Below are 21,341 nucleotides of genomic sequence, written 5' to 3' on the forward strand. Positions count from 1 at the left end.
GTATTTCAATGTTTCGCTTCCCTAATTCAAGGGATATTTCATCTGTACTAAAATCATCAGGAAGGCCACGGATGAGGACTTTAGCATTTTTAACTGGCTGAGCTTTTTCTACTGAAGTGGAAGGCTCTGTGGCTTTGTTGGTAGTCTCCTCCGTAGGTTCTGATGCAGTAATAGGGGTGGGCTCCGGCATGAAAAGAGATTCCGAAGGAGTGCAGCTTTTCTGAGTCATGGATGGGTCAACATTTTCTGTAGCTGCGGCAGACTTTTTCTTCCTCTTCTTTCTCTTTTTAGCTGGTGGCTCTTTGTTGTTTCTATTTTGGATCTCAGATTCAGAGGCTGATGTCTCTTCGTCTATATCCATATTCAAATCTTTACTGGAAGGAGTTGTGATATTATTCGGAACACTGTGCTCGGAAACGGGCTCAGTCTCTATTTCATTAGTAACACTACTTTCTGGGATGGTCACAGGGATTTCCGCTGTCTCAGTGATAGTTGTCTCCATTGTAGTTGAGGCAGTTGGCTTCTTTTGACTCGACTCAACAGTTTGAATTGCGGACACCGCTGCGTTAAAGAGTTCATTGTAATATCTACTTGGTGTTGAGGTAGAAATCTCTCCAATGGAATCTCGCAGCTTACGAAGTTCCACGATATCAGTAGTTTGTTCCAGAAGAAACTTTGAGTAAAGTGCGTAGTTCATAGATCTGGCCGGTAAAAACCTTTTGACGATCGAAGATGTCTCATATAAGTCTGATGTTGGCATGCGGCCGGAAGGGAAATCTTTTCCGCCGCGGGCAGTTCGGTGATACGGCATAATTGCGGAGCAGAGAAAAACACGTCTTGTCTCTAGCAAGGCTTGAGCTGGTCCCTCCTCGGTGTTCCCCTCTCTGCCGCTCCTTAATATTGGAAAATTTTTTTCATTCGAATTATCTTTGGTTAAACAAGTTTTACACTGGTATGCAAAAAGGTTTAGTTTAAATATAAAGTGATACAACAATCTAAAAGCAATAGAAAATAAGAACCACTGTTTAGAATAACTTATTTCTTCGAAGTATACCTGAGTAATGGAGTTTTTTTTTTCTTGATAAAAAAAACTAGTTCAAGCGTTAAGTGATTAACGGCGATGCATTCATCCTAGGATGTTATTCAAATAAAATATAAAATTTGGCACTCTTTATTAAAAAGGCATAAATAAAGACAATATTTTTATTTGTTCCGTGGCTAAAAATGATAGAAAAAGGAATCTATAGGAAAAAGTAATTATAGGGAAAGGGAAGAAAATTATAAAAAAATGAATGTAATTAGAAGAAACGATATAGAAAGCAATATTGAAAAAGATTTGCTGAACCCTTTTTCTGCTTGTATAAATAGTATAAAACGTAAGAAGTGTTTGGAAAGAAATGATGCTATTAATAATAATCTAAGAAATAAAACATAATCCATAAGCACTATATTACATTATTAAATTTAAGATGTAATTTTATGTTTGTAATGGATATTGGTAAAATTAAAATGTTAGATTTTAGAGAAGAACATTTTAGTTCAGTGTAAACTTGTTTAAAAATGAATATATTACTACTATACATATATTTGGTTAATATATCTGACCGCAAAATCGTACATGTTTGGCCTGAAAGGTTGGGAAATTAAAACTCTCCAACGACTACAGAATTTCCATAATTTTAGAAAAAAATCACAACAACAAATTGAAACAGAACTATAAATATAAGTGTCTTGAAGTTCAAGTAAAAAAATGAGAGTATTAAAATGTTTAACATGGAGTTCAAAGTTTTATCTTACGAAATGAAAACACAAAATAGCAAGTATCCAACAAATTAGAGTGCTCAATACACAGGAAATTGAATTGTATTGAAATTGAGGCAACAATTGAGGGTATGGAAAGGTTGAATATGATATCCACAGTTTTCTCTTACGACTTGACAACGATTCTCACGACTTGCAACAAATTAAAATGCCCAGTGCGCTGTAAATGAAGTCTTAAACAAATGAAGTCAAATTAAAGATTACAGATGGCAACAGATTGAAGGCAACAAATTAAAACTGATTGAGGGTATGGAAATGTTCAATATGATATACACAGTTTTCTCTTACAACTTGAAAACGCAAAATAGCATGTATGTAACAAATTGAAGTGTTCAGTAGTTAAGGAATTGAAGCGCATTGAAAAAGAAGAAACAAGTGAAGGCATGGAAATGTTCAATATGATGAGCACGGGTTCTCTTACGCGTTGAAATGACACGTAGCATGTTGGCAATAAATTAAAATGTCCAGTACGCAACAAACTAAAGTCTTCATTAAGTAACAAATTAAAGTGTTCAGAAGGCAACAAATTGAATTGTATTAAAATTGAAGCAACAATTGAGGGTATGGAAATAATAAATATGATATCCATAGTTTTCTCTTACGACTTGAAAACGCAAAATAGCATGTATGCCACAAATTGAAGTGTATTGAAATAGAGGAGAGATGTATTTATAATGAAGAATAGTTTATAATTAAGAATATTAAAGACTTATAATATTTGTCCTGAAAATAAACAATAATTGAAGTGGATCTACTGTTAGATTTTTCTATTTTTAGTCAGAATTTAAGGTTTGATTGCAGTCAGAACAAAAATTAACGCATCTTAACGCGTATCTTTTCAAAACAACCGTAGCTCTTTAGTGCGAACTCCCATCACAGTGACCCTGCCTCTGTAACGACTATTCATAAAATCCCGTTTTCNCAACAAAAATCAGGTTTTTCAGCATTTAAACCTCCTTTATACCTTTAAAATATACCTCGTTTATACCTCATTTATACCTCGATTTTTTCATAAGGGGTAGCACTTAAGAATTTTCTTTAAATTGCGATTCATGTGTTTAAAAATAAATAATGCTGTCACCAATAAACTAATTTCTTAATGATTGTGTAAACTGACGCCCAAAGACAAAATTCTAACATATGTTTCCAGTAGATGGCAGCACAAAATGTTTTGAATGAAGTAAATGACACAAAAGCTTTCACAAGTGCAGTGAAAGGAATCTACAAAATGGAAGTAAAGGAGAATACCGATGAAAAAATTTCTAGAAAACTGATTAAGAAATAATAGCGCCTCAATTACGAAACAGAGAAGAAAGTAACAAAAGAATAAATGAGACTGAAAATTTTGATAATTTGTTCAGAAAAAGTCTCAAATTTTGAAACACAGCGATGGTTGTCTATGCGAATTCCACTCCCGGCTCGCACTAGCCACAGTACTGAAGTAAAATATGCTCAGTGGTTGAAGGATCATTGGTTAGAGTCTCCTTTCCACCAGGGTAACCATGAGAGGCTCTCGTGGTTTTAATCTTGATGTAACGCAAATGTGGATGATTTCCATCAAAAAGTTCTCCACAAAGACATATTTTACCCAATACTTGATTCAGGAGTTTCTTTATCTTCTGTATTGGGTTCAAAATTACAAAGATGGGGAGTAGAAAATTACAAGGCTACATTAGAAGTTGTAGATTCAAAAATTGGTTCGGCTGTTCAACGACAGTTATAAAATGAAATAATTAATTAGCGTTTTTCATTAAGTTTCGAAATCAAGCTGTAAAACCTACTTTGACAATATATCGGAATTTCGACCATCAAATGTCAATATCGCCACATCCCGGGAAGTTTAAAAGCAATCGACTATTTTCGCTTGCCATTATGTAATTTATTTTTAAGGATAATTCCCCGTAGAAAATATCATTTGTAATTTATTAATTTTTTTAAAAATATTTCATAAAATTTAAAAAATATGTGAGTTGCAAAGAATACATATTTTAACTATACTTATCTTTTTATTCTGAAACGAAAAATTCCAAAATTTGAACGCTATTGGTTAAACACTGTTGGAGAAATAAATTTAAAAATACAGCTTTTTAAATTTTGTTAACTCAGAGAATATTTGACAAAATTTGCTCAAATGTAGTATTTTACCATTAAATATTACAGTTTAAAACAATGTAAAAATTTGTATGATTACAATTCAAGCATTTTTCAACGAAAATAATGACTTGGACAATGTAACTAGTTAATATTCTTTTTAGCAATCTTGTTATGTTAAACGAAATTTTTCTCAATTTTATTTCATTTTTAAAATTAAAATGATAATATTTTCAGGAATGTGTCAAACCCCAATGAAGAAAACAAATCTTTCCGGCAGATCCATCTCTTGCTAATTTCTAAGGTAAAATAATTTATGAACCTATTATAAATCTCTTTCTTCAAAAATATTTCCTGAACTTTAATTTAATCTTTCATTCAAGCTATGACATTCTATGTAATTTTCAATTTTGTGAATGAAATATTCTTTTTTCCTCCAACAGTTTAACCATCTATGATGAATAAAACAAATTTGAAATTCGATAGTGAAGCACAGAAGTTATTCAAGTTGCTAACGGAAACAGAAATTGCAACCATTGACCAGCTTCAGCAATACAATGAAGAAAATCAGAATCGTATTTGCATAAATACTTTACTAGCGATAAAAAATTCCATTAAAACTAATGATGAAGCAATATTTCGAGAATTATGTCGCATCTTGGCATTACTGAGTGATTTGAACATTTTTCCAGACTTAATGTCTCGCCTTGATAAAGACGACAATCCTTTTATAAAGTCTAATGTGATAATAATGGCTTGCAAATACAACCGATTGGAAATCTTGAATCACGTGCTCAGTGAAAGTCCTTCTATTTTGAGAAATCTCTCCAGTAAAGACGATGGAAATTTTCCTTCGCCTGCCGATAATGATGATGAATGTCACAACGCCTTTTATTACGCAGTACGCACAGGAAATACGCAGCTCTTAGAGGTTTTGATGAAGAAGTGGCCATTGGATTATTTTTCGACACACATCCAAGAGCTGTGTATTCTCCTGTCAAAAAGCTTCAATGAGTTAATGCTAAAAAATGTTGATGTATCAACCGAAATGAAAATGTATATACACAGCTTTTTGCTAGACAACTACTTTGAGCAAGTCATTCCATCAGACTCAACTGATTATTCTCACGATGATATCCAAGAAAGTTTGTCACTTATTTTGGAGTACAGTGGTTTAGTTCAAGCGATGTATAAAATCAGCGAATCAAAGTATCAGATGGTTTTCTTAGCGAAACAAATAGCTCAGAATATAATGTCATCCAAAAAAAGACTGAAATCTACATATGATAGAATTCCTTGGGAAGAGATGGAATTTCACTTAATCTCCTTCATCCGGTATCTGAGTAATCAAGGAAGTTACATCAACTGCTTTGTTACAGAGAATGACTTTGTAAAATACCTTAATAATTTCTGTGAGTGCCTGGCCAATGAAACAAAAGAAATTAATCTTATAGATAAAGAAGTGTTGAGAGAGCTTCCTGAAAAAATAAAACGTGATGATGTGGTAGGCTGCATAATTTCCAAATATCCGCATTTTGAAGAATTTTACCAAAACTATCAGATAATTCGTGATCATGAATCTCTCAATATTATTAAGAAATATGTCGACATAGTGATAGAAGTAGACAGTCTTGAAAACAGCGGGAAAACTGTTATTGCTAGAGCTCTGCAAGTTTTAGGAGAGAATTTGAAAAATACACTAGAATCGCCTAAACTGTCTTCTGCAACCAATGACAAATTGATGCTGTTTATACCTGGCAAAACTAATGCTATTTTAAAATTCTTACGAGATTCCTTTTCGCATGGTTTTCCGTTAATAACCTGTAAATATATTGAAGAAATGTATGGTTCAGAATTTTACACATTTGTTCAGAATGACTTGAAAACTCTAGCCCACGGAATTACATTGGCACTTCAGAAAATAAATTTTATAACTGTCAGAACTCTGTTACAGAGAGTTTGTGAATGTGAAGACATGAATGAATTCAATGAGATTCTTCGAATGATTCGAATGTTAACTATTAAGCCTGATTTAACAAACATTTTACCAAATAACGCTATTATGAATGCACTGGAAAAGCTTGTATCTGATTTAAACGAAATTATAAAAGAAAAATCACATTTTGAAGAAATTATCTTCTCAAAAATAGAAGATATCATTAAATTTGAAAAGAGTCATTTGAAAAATTCAGGAAATGAATTTGAATTAACCATGACGTTGTTAAGTACTGCACACAATGTTGAGAGTCAAATGGGTGGTTGTTTGATGTCTGGAGTAAAGAATTTTATTAGAGAAAAACTAAAAGAACTAAAACCTAAAACCATGTTGCAAGGCAGGAGCACATTGGGAATATTGCTATACCAGTTAGTCAAGAGCGTAAAAGATAAAATAGAAGAAAGGGATTCATTGAAATTCTACTCTATAATTTCAAAATTTTTTTACATATTTAATAGTGAAGGGCTGGAAATTAAAAACCTGCAGGAACTTAAAAAGAACTTTACCAAAACTAAGAAAATAACTATTGATAATATTAGAAAAATAAAAAAGTCATCAACCACATTTTATCAGGATATCCTGTCAAACGATATAGCAGCTTTAAAGAAAATTATACACGAACATAATCTATCTGAAAATGACGTGGATTCATTTCTTAGGTATAAAATTAATTTCAAAATACAGGTAGAAATTGAAATGCTTATATTATCACTTTTGTCTAGCTTAGAGCGTTCTGAGCATTATTTAATAACTAGTCAGCTATCTAACGAAGATGACTCTCTACTAGTAGGCAGATATCTAAGGAATTACTTAGCACATGGAAATCCTGTTGTGGATATTTTAATGGATTCAACTCAGTCAATATTTTTATTTGCAGTGAATATTATCAAGCATGATATCTATCGAAAAGCAAATTTTACCATCAAACAGAAAACGAATCGAACGAATGCAAAATCTATTGTTGAAAATCAGGAAAGACTGTTTTGTGCTTTTGCTAATGACTCCTTCAATGATGTGATACACTGGATAAAAAAAGGAGCTGATATCCATGGAAGAGACAGCGACTTGATGACAGCTTTACATTTTGCTTCAAAATCATCTAACATTGATAATATAAAATTCTTAATTGATCGTGGATTGAACCCAAAAATAAAGGATTTTTGTGATAGAAATATTCTCCACGTTGCTGCAGCTATGGGTCGTGTAGACATAGTTAATTATATAATTAAAGAACTGAAAATCTCAGTTCATCAAAAGTGCAAACAAAATCAAACACCTCTTCATATTGCGACAGAAAATGGTTGTTTTGACGTTGTGAAAACTTTACTTCAACACATGGGTACAATTGATGTTGGGCCACTATTTCATACGCCAATTTTTAAAGCTGTGATTAATAACAATGCCAAAATTGTAGATTTATTTCTTCCTCATATAGAAGATATAAACTCGATCCGAAGTTCATGAAATTTAACTTTCTTACATGTTGCAGCGGAAATGGGTCTTCAAGACATGGTAATTTATTTTCTTAATAGAGGAGCAGATGTTAACTCTGAAGCTGACAATTTGCTCACGCCTTTGCATCTAGCTTCCTACGCTGGTCATACAGAAACTGTTCAAACATTGATTTCAAAAGGAGCGAACGTAAATGCTAAGGATTCATTTGGCTGCCCACTTCATTACGCTGCTATAAATGGGCACTCATGTATTGTTGAAGTTTTATTGATACATGGTGCAGATATAAACGCTTTAGGCGATCGACAATGTTTGCCTTTGCATTTAGCCATTAAGAAAGGGCATATCAATGTATTAAAAACGCTAATAAAATACGGTTTAAGCATTAAAGATGTTGCAAAGAATGATGCTTCTTTATTTGAGTATGCCATACCACATAAGAATTTAGAACTGATTAATATTTTAATTGATAACAAAGCGCCCATTAATGCAAGGAATAATAATGGTAACACTCCTCTTCATCTAAGCGTACGAGATGGTTCTACAGATATCGTAAGTCGGCTAATCGAATGTGGAGCTGATATTAATGCTTCAAATAAAAATGGTTTAACACCTTTGAGTCTTGCCATAAGACTAGGTTATTTTGAGATAGCTGATAAACTATTATCGGCATCGGCTGATATTCATTCCGTTAATAATGAAGGGCAAACTTTACTGCATATCTGTGCTTTAAATTCTGCAGATTTGGTCTTACTGGATGAAGGTTGCGAATTAAATGGTGTAGAAAGTAATCATAATTTTATTCAATCAAGCAGGCTTGACATTTTTAAAAAACTTTTAGTAAAAGGATCAGATTTTGAGGCTAGAGATATTTTTGGTAGAACATCTTTACACGAAGCTTGCAATTCAGGTTACATTGAAATCGTGCAATATTTAATCGATTTAATGACCGACATTGATATCCAAGACAAACAAGGATTTACACCCTTACATTACGCTGTTAGCAGTAATCATCTCGAAATAGTTAATATACTGATAGCGAGTGGGAAATGTTCTTTAAAATCTAAGACATTAAAAAATGATACTGTGTTATGCTTGTCGTCAAAAAAGAATTATGCTGAATTAACACGATTTTTAATCAGTAAAGGAGCGGACGTAAATGATGGTGACCCACTCTATAAATCTCTAGTGCAAGGTAACCAGGATATATGCATAATTCTTCTCCAAAAAAAGTCAACTGATATCGAGAAACAGTTTCGAGGTAAAAGTGAAACTTTACTTCATCTCGCTACCCTCAAAGGCATGGAACGATTGGTGTCTTACGTTTTAGACAAAAAGAAGAAACTTTCTAATTTAACTGACATTAACGATTCTTTGTCTTTGGCAATTCACAGCGGTTTTGATGATATTGTATCAGTCTTATTAACGCATGGAGCGGATGTGAACATAGTCTTTGAAGATCATACTACACCTTTGCACATAGCAACTGCACGAGGTCATTCCAAAATCATAAAAATATTGTTAGACAGCGGAGCAGATTTCAATAAAGTGACTACAAAATATCCTAGACCCATTGCATGGGCTGTATGGCAAGGTCATTTGGACTCAGTAAAAATATTTTTCGAGAATACAAATGTAAACGTAAATGAAAAATTAGACGGCAAATTCACTTTTTTACATATAGCTGCCAAATATGGTCACCTAGACATCATAAAATTTCTTATAAGCAAAAATGCCATTGTGAATATAGCTGATAGTGAAGGCTCAAAACCCGTACACTTCGCAGTTCAAAGCGGAAATTTGATTGTTGTTAAATACTTTATTCAAATCAATGAAAAAATTTTAACAGAACGTGGCTTTCAAAATAGGACATCACTTCACTATGCAGTTGAAACAGGCCAAGCAGAAATGGTTAAATTTTTAATAGAAAACGGACTAAATGTCAATGAATCTAGTGATTATGGAAGAAGACCAATTCATTTAGCCGCAAAATTTGGTTTTGATGATGTACTCAAAGTACTTCTTGACAACGGTGCGCAATACGACTGCGTTGATGACATTTTTCATAATACACCATTGCTTCTAACTGTTAATGAAGGTATTAAGAAAATGTTACAAATGATTAAGGAGCTCTTTCTCGCCGTAAAATGCAACAATATTTCAAATTTAAAATCACTTATTGAAAAAGGAGCTTGCATCAATGCAAAGGATTTAAAAGATGCGACACTTTTGCACTACGCGGCCTGGAAAGGTTATGCTAACATTATTCAAATTTTATTAGAAAATGGTGGAGAACCAAATGCTCGAGGGAAAAACGACGCCACACCACTTCATTATGCGTCAAAGTATGGCAAACTTGAAGCAGCTAAAACTCTACTAGAAAACGGTGCTATATACAATGTAATGACAGCAGACAGGAAAACTCCTCTTGGTCTAGCCTCAAGCAATGACGTTGTTGATCTATTAAAATTGATAGATCACGCTTTTAAATGTGTTCTGAATTGCAATATTCAGATTTTAAGTAAGCTAGAAAATTTCAAAAACTCTTATTCATTAAAATCCGTAGCGGGTGCAAAAAACAGGGAAGGGAAAACTCTAATAACTTGTGCTATGCTCAATGATTTTCCCAAATTAGGCGATCTAAAGAATATATTTTTCAAAAACTGTCAAACATCAATAGATGAATGTATCAAGTTAATCCTTAAGGAAAACTATGATGAAGCTTTGAGAAATTTAAATGATTTTCAGAAGAAAACAGCTCAAAATATTGGTTTAGATAATCCAATTTCATTGGAATCTGATGAAATATCAGCATTTATAATGTATAAGCAACAAAAGTATAAACAAGCACTTGATATTTTTGAGAAAATATTCGAAAAAAAGAAAGAGATTTTTGGCCTCAGCGACGGTCGTACCTTGAATACACAATTTACTATTGCAACAATCTTCCACAAATTAGGTAGATTTTCAGAATCATTAAAGATTTGTGAAGAAGTTTACACGCAACAAAACAAAATTTTTGGGTTAGATCACGTTCCTACTTTGATTACATTATGCCATATGACGGAAGTATTATGTGCACTAGAGCGGCCAGAAGATGCACTGAAAAAAAACAATATTGCACTTAAAAAGTTTATTCAAATGTTTGGGCCATTCACTGATCTGACAGTATTAGCTCAAAATTGTCTTGGCCATATTTTAACTGACCTGGGAAGATACGACGAAGCGCTGACATGCTATGAATGTGTTTATGAGTACAATAACAAAGTATTAAATTCATCTCATTCGGAAACTCTGTTGGCCCTTTTTAAAACGAAGCGCGTATTATGCCTTCGAAATTTAACTGATAAATCTCTTAAAGAATTACGAGATGTTTTGGAAATTCAGAAAAAAATTTTGGGTTCAGAGCACATATATACTGTATATGCGGAAATGACAGTTGGAGAATTGCTGTTCAAGAGCGGTAAATACGAAGAGGGTATCAAAATTTATAAAGACAGTGTTGAGAAACAAAAAGCTATTTTGGGAGATGATCATTCAGCAGCATTCAAATTGGACCTGCGGGGAGAAAAAATGAAAAATTTCATGGATTTAGAGAATTCGTCGGATTCGGGAGGCTTACACGAAACTAAGCAATTTCCTGCATCACACGAGATGCTTTTTAATGAACTGTTCAACTTCGTAACTATTGATTCCGAAGAGAGAACCATTCTTCATTTTGCTGCGAGTGAAGGTCATTTGCATTTAGTAAAGGATGCATTAAAGAAAGGATGTAATCTTATGCAGACAACCCAAAAAGGAAATACAGCTTTGCACATTGCGTCATCCAAAGGTCACGCTGAAATTGCCGAAAAACTTCTAATGCATGCAAAAGAAAATAGCTTCGATGAATTGAATACATTTGTAAATGCAAGAACAAGGAATGGTGGTAATTCTGCATTGCACGCCGCGGCAAGCATTGAAATTGTCAAGATTTGCCTAAAGTACGGTGCCATCTATAACATACGAAATAAGGATGGAAAAACGCCGAAAGATTACACTACAGTAAAAGAAATTTCTGATTTTTTACAACATGTCGAAGAACTTTTCATTGGTGCTTCGATTGGAGACAGCAAGTTAATATCCAAATTAAAGAATCTGCAATCCGAAGAAAAATTAGCAGTTTCAAATGCGAGAAATGAACAGAACCATACATTATTCCAAGTTGCTGTGAATAAAGGACACGAAAATATTATTGAATGGATTAAGCTTAATGTTTAAGACTGAAATAAGAGGAACATAAGAAATTGTTTTGAAAACTACTCAGGAAATTGAGTTACATAAGATTTTAGTCTTGGTTTTATTTTTTGGTTCGTTAACCATGTATTATAGAAAAAAATGGATCATTCTTATAATTTTAGAGCTATTGACCTGATTTTCATCCTTTAAAGTGACAGGACTTAAATTATGTATCACAATAACATCCTTATTTTAACTAAAAAACATAATTTTTAGGAAATAAGGTACCTTTTTCAAAATAATTCGAATACAGAAATACTAATTCCATAAGCAAAAAACTTTATTGTTATTTAACAACTATGTTTTTTTGCATCGTATGTTGTATCTTATGTTAATCTATGTTGCTTGTTGTACTACTGTGTGTATGTTTTGTGGGCAGTTAAAGTATCGGAGGAAACAACTATATGACAAAAATATTTTATTAAAATGCTATTTAGTTTTATTTCTCCTGTGAATTTTGTAAAAATATAAGAGTACAAAATTGTAAATGCATTATATGATTATAACACAGAGGAAGAAGTTTTTTGTTGCATTTATACAAAAATCTAATCTTGTCTAATTTGGTTGTGAGGATTTCAAAGAAGAAATCAGTTTTTTTTCATTAAGCTACAGATTTTTATAAATGTCATTTTTAGTTTATTTTTGGTCAAAACGTAAGTTTAAAATCGTTATTTATTACGTGGGGGTTGCGTTATTCGATAATTTTCAGAATGAGTCACGGAACATAGTAAGTACTAAAATAGCTTAATCCCTGCCCAAAATCTCATTGTGACGCTTCCCTCGGGGAGCTTCCATTGTATAACCAGTTAAGAAGCATACAAAGAAACAGTACATAATAGGGAAGCACCCCTAGCGGCGAATAGCTACATTCTCAGCCATAGTTTCTTATGCGATTTTAATCCTGATGATATGCCCTCACTCACCAAGAAGTTAGTTAGCATTAGCGTATCTTCTTATTACATGAAACATTTTTAATTTGTATATTTCGGCGAAAATTGAATTAAAAATGTTATTTAAAAAAATATAGCTTGGATTGAAAAACAAAGATCAGTTCTAAAATCAGCGAAGCGCAAATATCCCTAATTTGTTAAAAGATATCATGCAACAGGAAACAAAAAAAAATTATTCTTCTGTCTAATTTGTGACAAAATAATTTTGTTAAGATATAAAAATGAAAAAATATCTTTCTTATGAACGATAAGTATTTTATTAAGGTTAATGTTTATATGAACGTATAAATGTTTGTTTGAGAATTCTTTCTTGAATTACAATGATTAGACGTTCACTAAATGAAATGATACAAAATAATTTTAATTTATACATTTTTTTTAAATTTACATATTTTTTTTAAATTTATATATTTATGAAATTATGAACGGATGTATCGTGGGTATAGTACTGAAAACTGTCAGCAAAAAACATCGTGTGCAAAATTCTGAATGTTAATTTATAATTAACTATTAAGCTATCAAATTTTAATTTTCGAAAGAGAAGAAATAACAGAGGAACATTGTTTGTTCCGTTATTTCGTTTATGGTTACTGAAAATTAGTATAATCATTGTACTAGTTTAGAAGCAAAAGGAAAATATAGATAAAATTAGGAATTTGGGTGAGGGGGTACCTGTAAAGTATTTTATTACAGGTCTTCATTGTTCAGTCTTTTGCTTTTATCATACAGTACCACAAAAAGACTTTTTAATACCAGTTCAGATGGCACAAGAAAAAGAGGCAGGCTGAATTTTAGATGGATAGATTGCCTAGAGACATACCTCTTGGTCTTAAAAACTAAAAAGTGTAAAGCGCAAGTAGGAAAAAGGTTAGACAGAAAAAAAAAACTTTATGAGAAGGTCAAGGCCCCCACTGGGCTGTCGAGCCATTGATGATGATAAAAACGTAACCGAATATTTCCTTTCCCTTTTCTAATTTTAGGCTCAACAATTTATAATACATTTGTAATTTTTTTAAAGTATTGTAAAACATAATGCTTGAGATTTCCAACTAAATTTTAGAAGTTTATTAAGATAAATTTTATTCTCATAAATTTTAAAAATCTCGTGAGAGACCTTTAAAATTTGAGGCTGAAGCTCTATATCAGGGAAGGAATTTTTCAAATACCATTTGAGTGGTCGGTAAAAAGTGCATACTGCTATAATGGTGGAGAGTGTTTTTTATCATCATTATTAAACCGTATAGGGTGAAATCATTAATTAAACGGTTTTTCTCACGGTAAACAGTTTGATTATCATATTATTTATGGTTATTCAACTGTTTTTGTCTAAATATGGTAAAATAACAATGAAATAAATTATTATTTAACCAAAAAAATTTTTCTGAGAAATTTCTATCAGTGTATAAAATGATTCAGCATATTTATCTAGCTGTGAGTCCTACCTATGAGTGATTTATAAAAATAAACTGTTTAATTAAATAGAAGTTTTCTAAATAACCATTTTTCCCGAGAAATTTCTATTAGTGTATAAAATGATTCAGCATATTTATCTAGCTGTGAATCCTACCTATGTGTGATTTATAAAAACAAACTGTTTAATTAAATAGAAGCTTTCTAAATGACCATTTTTCCCGAGAAATTTCTGTTAGTGTATAAAATGATTCAGCATATTTATCTAACTGTGAATCCTACCTATGCGTGATTTATAAAAATAAACTGCTTAATTGAAAGATTGTTTTCTAACCAATAATTTTTTCCAAGAAATTTCTATCAGTGTATAAAATGATTCAGCATATTTATCTAACTGTGAGTCCTACCTATGTGTGATTTATAAAAATAAACTGTTTAATTAAATAGATGTTTTCCAAACAACCATTTTTTCCGAGAAATTTCTATCAGTGTATAAAATAATTCAGCATATTTATCTAGCTGTGAGTCCTACCTATGCGTGATCTATTAAAACAAACTGTTTAATAAATAGATGTTTTCTAAACAACCATTTTCCCGAGAAATTTCTATCAGTGTATAAAAGGATTCAGCATATTTATCTAGCTGTGAGTCCTACCTATGTGTGATTTATAAAACCAAACTGTTTAATTAAATAGATGTTTTCTAAACAACCATTTTTTCCGAGAAATTTCTATCAGTGTATAAAATGATTCAGCATATTTATCTAGCTGTGAGTCCTACATATGCGTGATCTATTAAAACAAACTGTTTAATAAATAGATGTTTTCTAAACAACCATTTTCCCGAGAAATTTCTATTAGTGTATAAAATGATTCAGCATATTTATCTAACTGTGAGTCCTACCTATGTGTGATCTATTAAAGCAAACTGTTTAATAAATAGATGTTTTCTAAACAACCATTTTCCCGAGAAATTTCTATTAGTGTATAAAATGATTCAGCATATTTATCTAGCTGTGAGTCCTACCTATGTGTGATTTATAAAAATAAATTGTTTAATTAAAAGATTCTTTTCTAACCAGCCATTTTTTCCTAGATCAGAGTATAAAATGATTCCGCGTATTTATCTAGCTGTGAGTCCTACCCATGTGTGATCTATAAAAGCAAACTGTTTTATTAAATAGATGTTTTCTAACCAACCATTTTTCCCGATAATTTTTTATCAGTGTATAAAATGATTCAGAATATTTATCTAGGTTTGAATCCTACTTATGTGTGATTTATAAAAATAAACTGTTTAATTAAAAATTGTTTTCCTACCAACCATTTTTTCCAAGAAATTTCTATCAGTGTATAAAATGATTCAGCGTATTTATCTAGCTGTGAGTCCTACCTATGCGTGATTTATAGAAATAAACTGCTTAATTAAAAGATTGTTTTCTAACCAACCATTTTTTCCAAGAAATTTCTATCAGTGTATAAAATGATTCAGCGTATTTATCTAGCTGTGAGTCCTACCTATGTGTGATCTATAAAAACAAACTGTTTAATTAAATAGATGTTTTCTGACCAACCATTTTTCCCGATAAATTTTTATCAGTGTATAAAATGGTTCAGCATATTTATCTAGCTGGGAGTCTTACCTATGTGTGACTTATAAAAATAAACTGTTTTATTAAATAAATGTTTTTTGTTCACAAAGTATACATAATGCTTTATATTTTTAGCTTAAGTTCTATCCGTGTAATAGTTACAGCTTAAAAATAACTCTGGTTAAGATTTTTTTATTACATTGGATTTTTTAACGGAATATATTAAGATATTTTTGCTGATATTTTAGACATTTAGGTTTAGATATGTTTTTTAATACTTTTGGAAATGCTTAAGTGTTTAAGCATTGCGAATTTCAAATCTGCAATAGTTTTCTCTATACAAGCTACAGTTTTTATGCAAGTTACTAACCCTTCCCCTAGCCATGATTTCTTAAAATTAATTCGAGTAAATACAGAGTAAAACAGAGGAATGCGAAGTGCGGTTTAGATTTTAAATACGTTATTCTTTCGTTAATATCATTCATTATTTTGAAATTCATTTTCTGCTATTAATATTTTCGGATGTTTGAAAATTGACTGTTATTAAAAATAGTTTTTCGTATTATGGTTTTTTGAAGCTATATCACCAAGAAAAATAAAAAAGCCAAAAATAGAAAAATAAAAATTTAAGTGCCTGACACTTAAAAGAAAACGATGATTTTAAACTATTAATATATGATAGTAAGTAATTATCAGAGCTTTAGAACACACAAGTGACCTAAATTATTTAAAAGTAACTAAGCTTCTTTTAAAATCGCCAACTTGGCGACATTCTTCAACCAAGTTGAAAATTATCAAAATTAATTTCAAAATGCTTATAAATGCTTATTAAAGCCTTATTCTCAGTTTTTGCAAAATTTTATAGACCCAAATAATGCAGCATTGTGCAAGTTTAAATATTTAAAAAAATTCAAATGGGAATACTACGGGATTTGTAGTTTTAGAACATATGTAGGACAGTGTCCATTATGAAATTCATGATTTTGCATATGAGTTGTGGCAGGCAAATATATCATGCCTTTTTGCAAAAATGATTAAATATTTATCTTTACAAGACGCATTTTGAAAATTAATTTCAAACTAATTTTACGCAATAAAAATTTTTTTTTAAAAAAAGCATGACTGTACTGATAAGTGTTATGCAAAAAGAATATCGCAAGAAAAAGTTTTTTTTTTCCATCTTACTTACAGGAACAGAGACGAAATTAAAACAAACCGTTTCAATAGTTCTCAAACAAAAGAAAAAAAATTATTATCAGCTAAATATCCTCAAAAAGATTAATTATTTTTATACTAATTATTTTGTTTTTAACTTAGAAGAATTTAAATCAATAATGGTTCACGAAAATTTTGTTTCTTTGAGTGAAATATAGAGGGAAACTTTTTGAGATCTCTAAATATATCCCGCCATGACGCCCATGAATTTAAGAAATATTTTCCTTATAAGTCTATAAAGTCTGATATATATATATATATATATATATATATTANTATATATATATATTGACGCTCTAATTGAAAGCAAAAATATCTTTTTTTGGTATTTTTAAATTATAAAAATAAATATTTTATTTACTAAAAAATTCTGTTAATTTATCGGGATTATATTTGTATTAAAGTATAAAATCTAAAAAAAGTGGTTTGAATTTTTTTCAGTTATATTCAAATTCTTATCGCTAACTGATTTTATAAATTAAATAAATTTTAATGGTGAATTACTTTTTCTCTTAGATCTGAATAACTGCAAATAAGTGCAAATTTGAAAAATTTCTGTTTGTTGTACTGTATTGTGAACTGTATTGTGTAATAATCAGATTATCTCGTGAACATTAAACGAATACTTACGTAAAAGTCTGAAATCTCACAAGTCTATGAACTATATCTAAAAATTACAAATCAGTCCTTTATATATACTAAATGATGAACCAATACTCGTGGTTAAAGCAGTTAAATCCAGCATTTCTAGCTTCCAAATATTGATTTACATAGCTTAAAAAACTTAAAGATTTGTATGCATTTTTTTCTACAGATTTAAAATTTTGAGTTTTATTTATTTATTCTTTTGCCTGTTTTGTTTGTATATGTTTGTATATAATATGTCAAAGACGCTCGAATTTAAAACAAAAATAAGGCTATAGTACGATTTCTCCCTGAGTTTAAGTAGAAATTTGTTTTCTTCGTTTTTCCAAATTTTTATATTTTATTTACGATTAACGCTTTTTATAAGCTATATTTTACTTATAATAAAAAATTTACTTATAATTACCAATTTATCATTTGCATATATTCATTATTTTTTTCTCTTCATCAATTGTTAACACGTTGAATGCCATGGGAGTCACCGGTGACCGGCACTGAGTTTGTTCGTTGCCCCACTGGGGTCATCGGTGACCAGCGAAGCCAAGATTATTAGAAACACATAATTCAAGTAAATTTCATAATATTATCGTTACTAAAATGGTATGAAGAAATTAATGCAATATCGAACGCACAAAAATTATTTTAGCCAGACAGGCAAGCCATGTAAAATTAGCGTGGTATGGTATTCAACGTGTTATTCTTCATGCATTGCTTTGTGTCTGCAAGCTTATCAATTTCATCTCGATCACCATTAGGTGACGTGCCGTTTATTCCCTACCCTTCATCCTATTTGTGTTCCAATTACCTTATTGGTCCTCCACTAAGTCCAATATTTCAAAAATTAGTGGGAAAAGTGCCAATCTGAGGCTTTAGACTTCCATTTTCAATTTTATGACTTCACATTTTAATAAATTTTGCAGGCTTATGTTGTAATGTTTAAAAAGAAATTTAGATGCATGTTTAAATGCAAATATTAATTATTCATTCAAACTGTATTCTTGACATTAACTTAGCTCGCTATAATTGTCTACCTCATAATTTCTACAAGGGGAGCCGCGGTGACTCACGGGATAGAGCATTCGCCTCCCTATGACGCTAACAGGGTTCGAATCCCAACTATGGCTGACTTTTACGAATTCCGCACCCGGGCCGCACCAGCCACAGTGCTGACGTAAAACAGTGGTAGACGGATCATGGATTAAAGTCCCCTTGCCGTCAAGCTTTCCGTGGGAGGTTTGCGTGGTTTTCCTCTCCATGTTACCCAAATGCGGGTAAGTTTCATCGAAAAAGTCCTCCACGAAAGTCAATTTCTTCCAATCCAGGAGTTCCCGTGTCTTCTGGTATAGGTTCAAAATTACAAGACTACGAAATTTAACATTGGTTGTCGTAAACTAAAACTTGGGTCAGCTGTTCAACGACGGTAAGAAAAAGCAATAAAATTTATGAAGGGAATTCCGTGTAAGATGTTTTTTCCTAAGTCGACAATTACAGATCATATTTCGAAAGTGCTATGACTATCTTTGTAAAGGCACTACGTCTATGTTTTTTTATTTCAATGCAAAAACAAAATTTTAGGACACTCCAAATTTTAATGTCTTATTGTTTTACTCTTAGCAACCCTTCCAATATCAAGAACATTTAATATTACAGAAAAAAAAAGATTAATGAAATATTCGAACCTGTAATTCTAACGACTCTTTGGTTAACTTTTAGAAGAAGTTGGAATTTCTAATATTTTTTTTTATCGTCAATCTAACTCAACGAAGTTAAGGATATGTTTTGAGTTGTATACCTCCTAACAAAGATATAAAAAAAAAACATTATTCGAAATTTCATCACACCCTTAAGACATCCTTCGCAGAACATAGGTTCAATAAGACTTAATAGTAAGCCATAAATATCTTTAGCTGTCAACTTCTAAGTCTTTTGATCAGCGATTTTTTTTATCCGATATTTAAAAAGGCACCAAAATTTAGACTTTAAAATTTCACATCGCATGATTTTGATGTATATAAAGGACCTATTAAACATGTTTAATAGTAATAGACTGTTTAATAATTTATTTATAATCACTTTAAGCATTGTGTAGATCGTGAATTTCCGGACTGATTATTCAACAATAGCGCTAAAGTTACATTACAAACTTGTTTTTGAATTGAATATTGGTAACATTGACATAATAGCTATTTGTTTTAACTGTTCATTAAATATTCATAACATCCACAATTGTTTATGTCTATTAAGGCTTGACCTTGAACTTACCAAGCAATAAAATATCTGTAGTTCTTAGTGAATAGAAAGAGATAAAGCGTGTCTTATGGGAAACGTGCTAAGTAAGGATCACGTGCTATGTTGTTTTTTTTTTGTTTTTTTTTTAATCTGTGTTTAGAAAATTGCTTTTTAACAGCAGTAACTTGTCTACTTCACTTTCTTTGGTTTTCTGTTCATTTAGCATACGTAATAACTAATATTTCAGATTAAATAATAATTACGTATGTTTCTTGCAATTTTTAAGAAATTAATCTTTATAAGTTTCATATGTTTTTATTACTCTGGTAAGTGATATTATTTTATATTTATATATAGCATTTTCATTTTTAAGTGCTTTCTCTTTTATTATTACCACGTTTATATCAACTTACCTTCATGTATGTCTGTTCGGGTGGAATTTTGTAATCGATTTTACACTAACTTCCCGAGTAGCTACAAATTTGGCACATAGAATTGGATGACAATGCATGAAAATGAAGATAAAAAAGACATACAAACTAAAATGAAATTAAAATTAAAGAAAAATGAATATTTTCGCGATTGTCTTTTGTTGTCGATTCGATTATTTCAAATCAGTGTCACATGTCAGTTGAAAAGTTTTGTGTTCAGTGAGTGAAAAAATTGAGATTTTGGAAGTGAGTACAAAAAATGAAATAAAAATAATATTTTTAAAAACCACGTTTTTGTAGTGGAGAATAATATTTAAAAAACAAAAATTTGAAAAACGAAAAGCGTGGGGAGCATGAAATACATAACAGTAACAGTATGTGCGCTCATGAGAATATGTGTATGTATATCTGCAATTGTATCTGAATGTGAATGTGTATGTAAATGTGAATGTGGTTGTGCATGTGTATGAATAATAAAATGTGTATATATATGTGTATATATACGGTTATATATTTCATGCTCCCCACGTTTTGCGATTTTCAAATTTTTGTTTTTTAATTATTATTCTCCACTACAAAAACGTGGTTTTTAAATTTTTTTTTTTTTAAATATTACCTTGAGAAATATCTCATTTTATAAAATAATCATAATTAAAGAACGATAAAATGTAAGCTTATTTAGTAAATGTTAATAGTGGTAAATTCAGATGAGTTAATATAATTTTATTCGTATAGTTAAAAAATATCATAAAGAAAGGATTAAGAAGTACAGTGCAATAGTTTATTTAGTACAAAAATTTCAAATTCAAAAAAGCAACGCATTTGCACCCAAATTCATTATCTATCTATATATTTCTCTCATGAGGAACATACACTCGGCTCTATGTCTTGGCAACACAATAGTTATTATTCATTTTATTAATAATATAAGCAGTCTTAATTAATGATTTAATTAATATTGTTTTAATTAATAATTTGATCAGTGTCATCAGACATGAAAGTCTTGAAAATGAACAGTCGGATATATTGGATACTAGCCGCCTAAGGCGGCCAGCTGTCCGCCACGCTGAAGGTTTTCACAAATAAAGTTTTTTAAAACATAGCAGGAAATCTGAAGATTAGTGGACAATTAAAGTGTTCCTGTCCAGCAATTTTGTCTTCATATCCAGTTCTGCTGCAGATGTGTTATAGCTCTTGAGGATGTTTGAAATTATATAGCTACAACGCTTAAG

General features: G+C 31.0%; 2 protein-coding genes across 2 annotated transcripts in view; both read left to right on the forward strand.

Annotated features, from left to right (window-relative positions):
* The first annotated feature begins 4,076 nt into the window (after positions 1-4,076).
* On the forward strand, positions 4,077-14,958 carry LOC107440005 (uncharacterized). Its single transcript, XM_043054588.2, is given in 2 exon segments — positions 4,077-4,216; positions 4,356-14,958. A coding segment is annotated over 1 exon segment (7,251 nt). The 5' UTR covers positions 4,077-4,216; positions 4,356-4,369; the 3' UTR covers positions 11,621-14,958.
* A 4,910-nt stretch (positions 14,959-19,868) lies between these two features.
* LOC107454530 (ankyrin-3) overlaps positions 19,869-21,341 on the forward strand; it is a 43,362-nt gene continuing 41,889 nt past the window's right edge. Inside the window, exon 1 of the mRNA XM_043054591.2 lies at positions 19,869-20,004. The gene's annotated coding sequence lies outside the window, so the exon portion shown is untranslated. The remainder of the gene's footprint in view (positions 20,005-21,341) is intronic.

This window comes from Parasteatoda tepidariorum, chromosome 9, assembly GCF_043381705.1.
Source record: "Parasteatoda tepidariorum isolate YZ-2023 chromosome 9, CAS_Ptep_4.0, whole genome shotgun sequence".
Classification (NCBI taxonomy): Eukaryota; Metazoa; Arthropoda; class Arachnida; order Araneae; family Theridiidae; genus Parasteatoda; species Parasteatoda tepidariorum.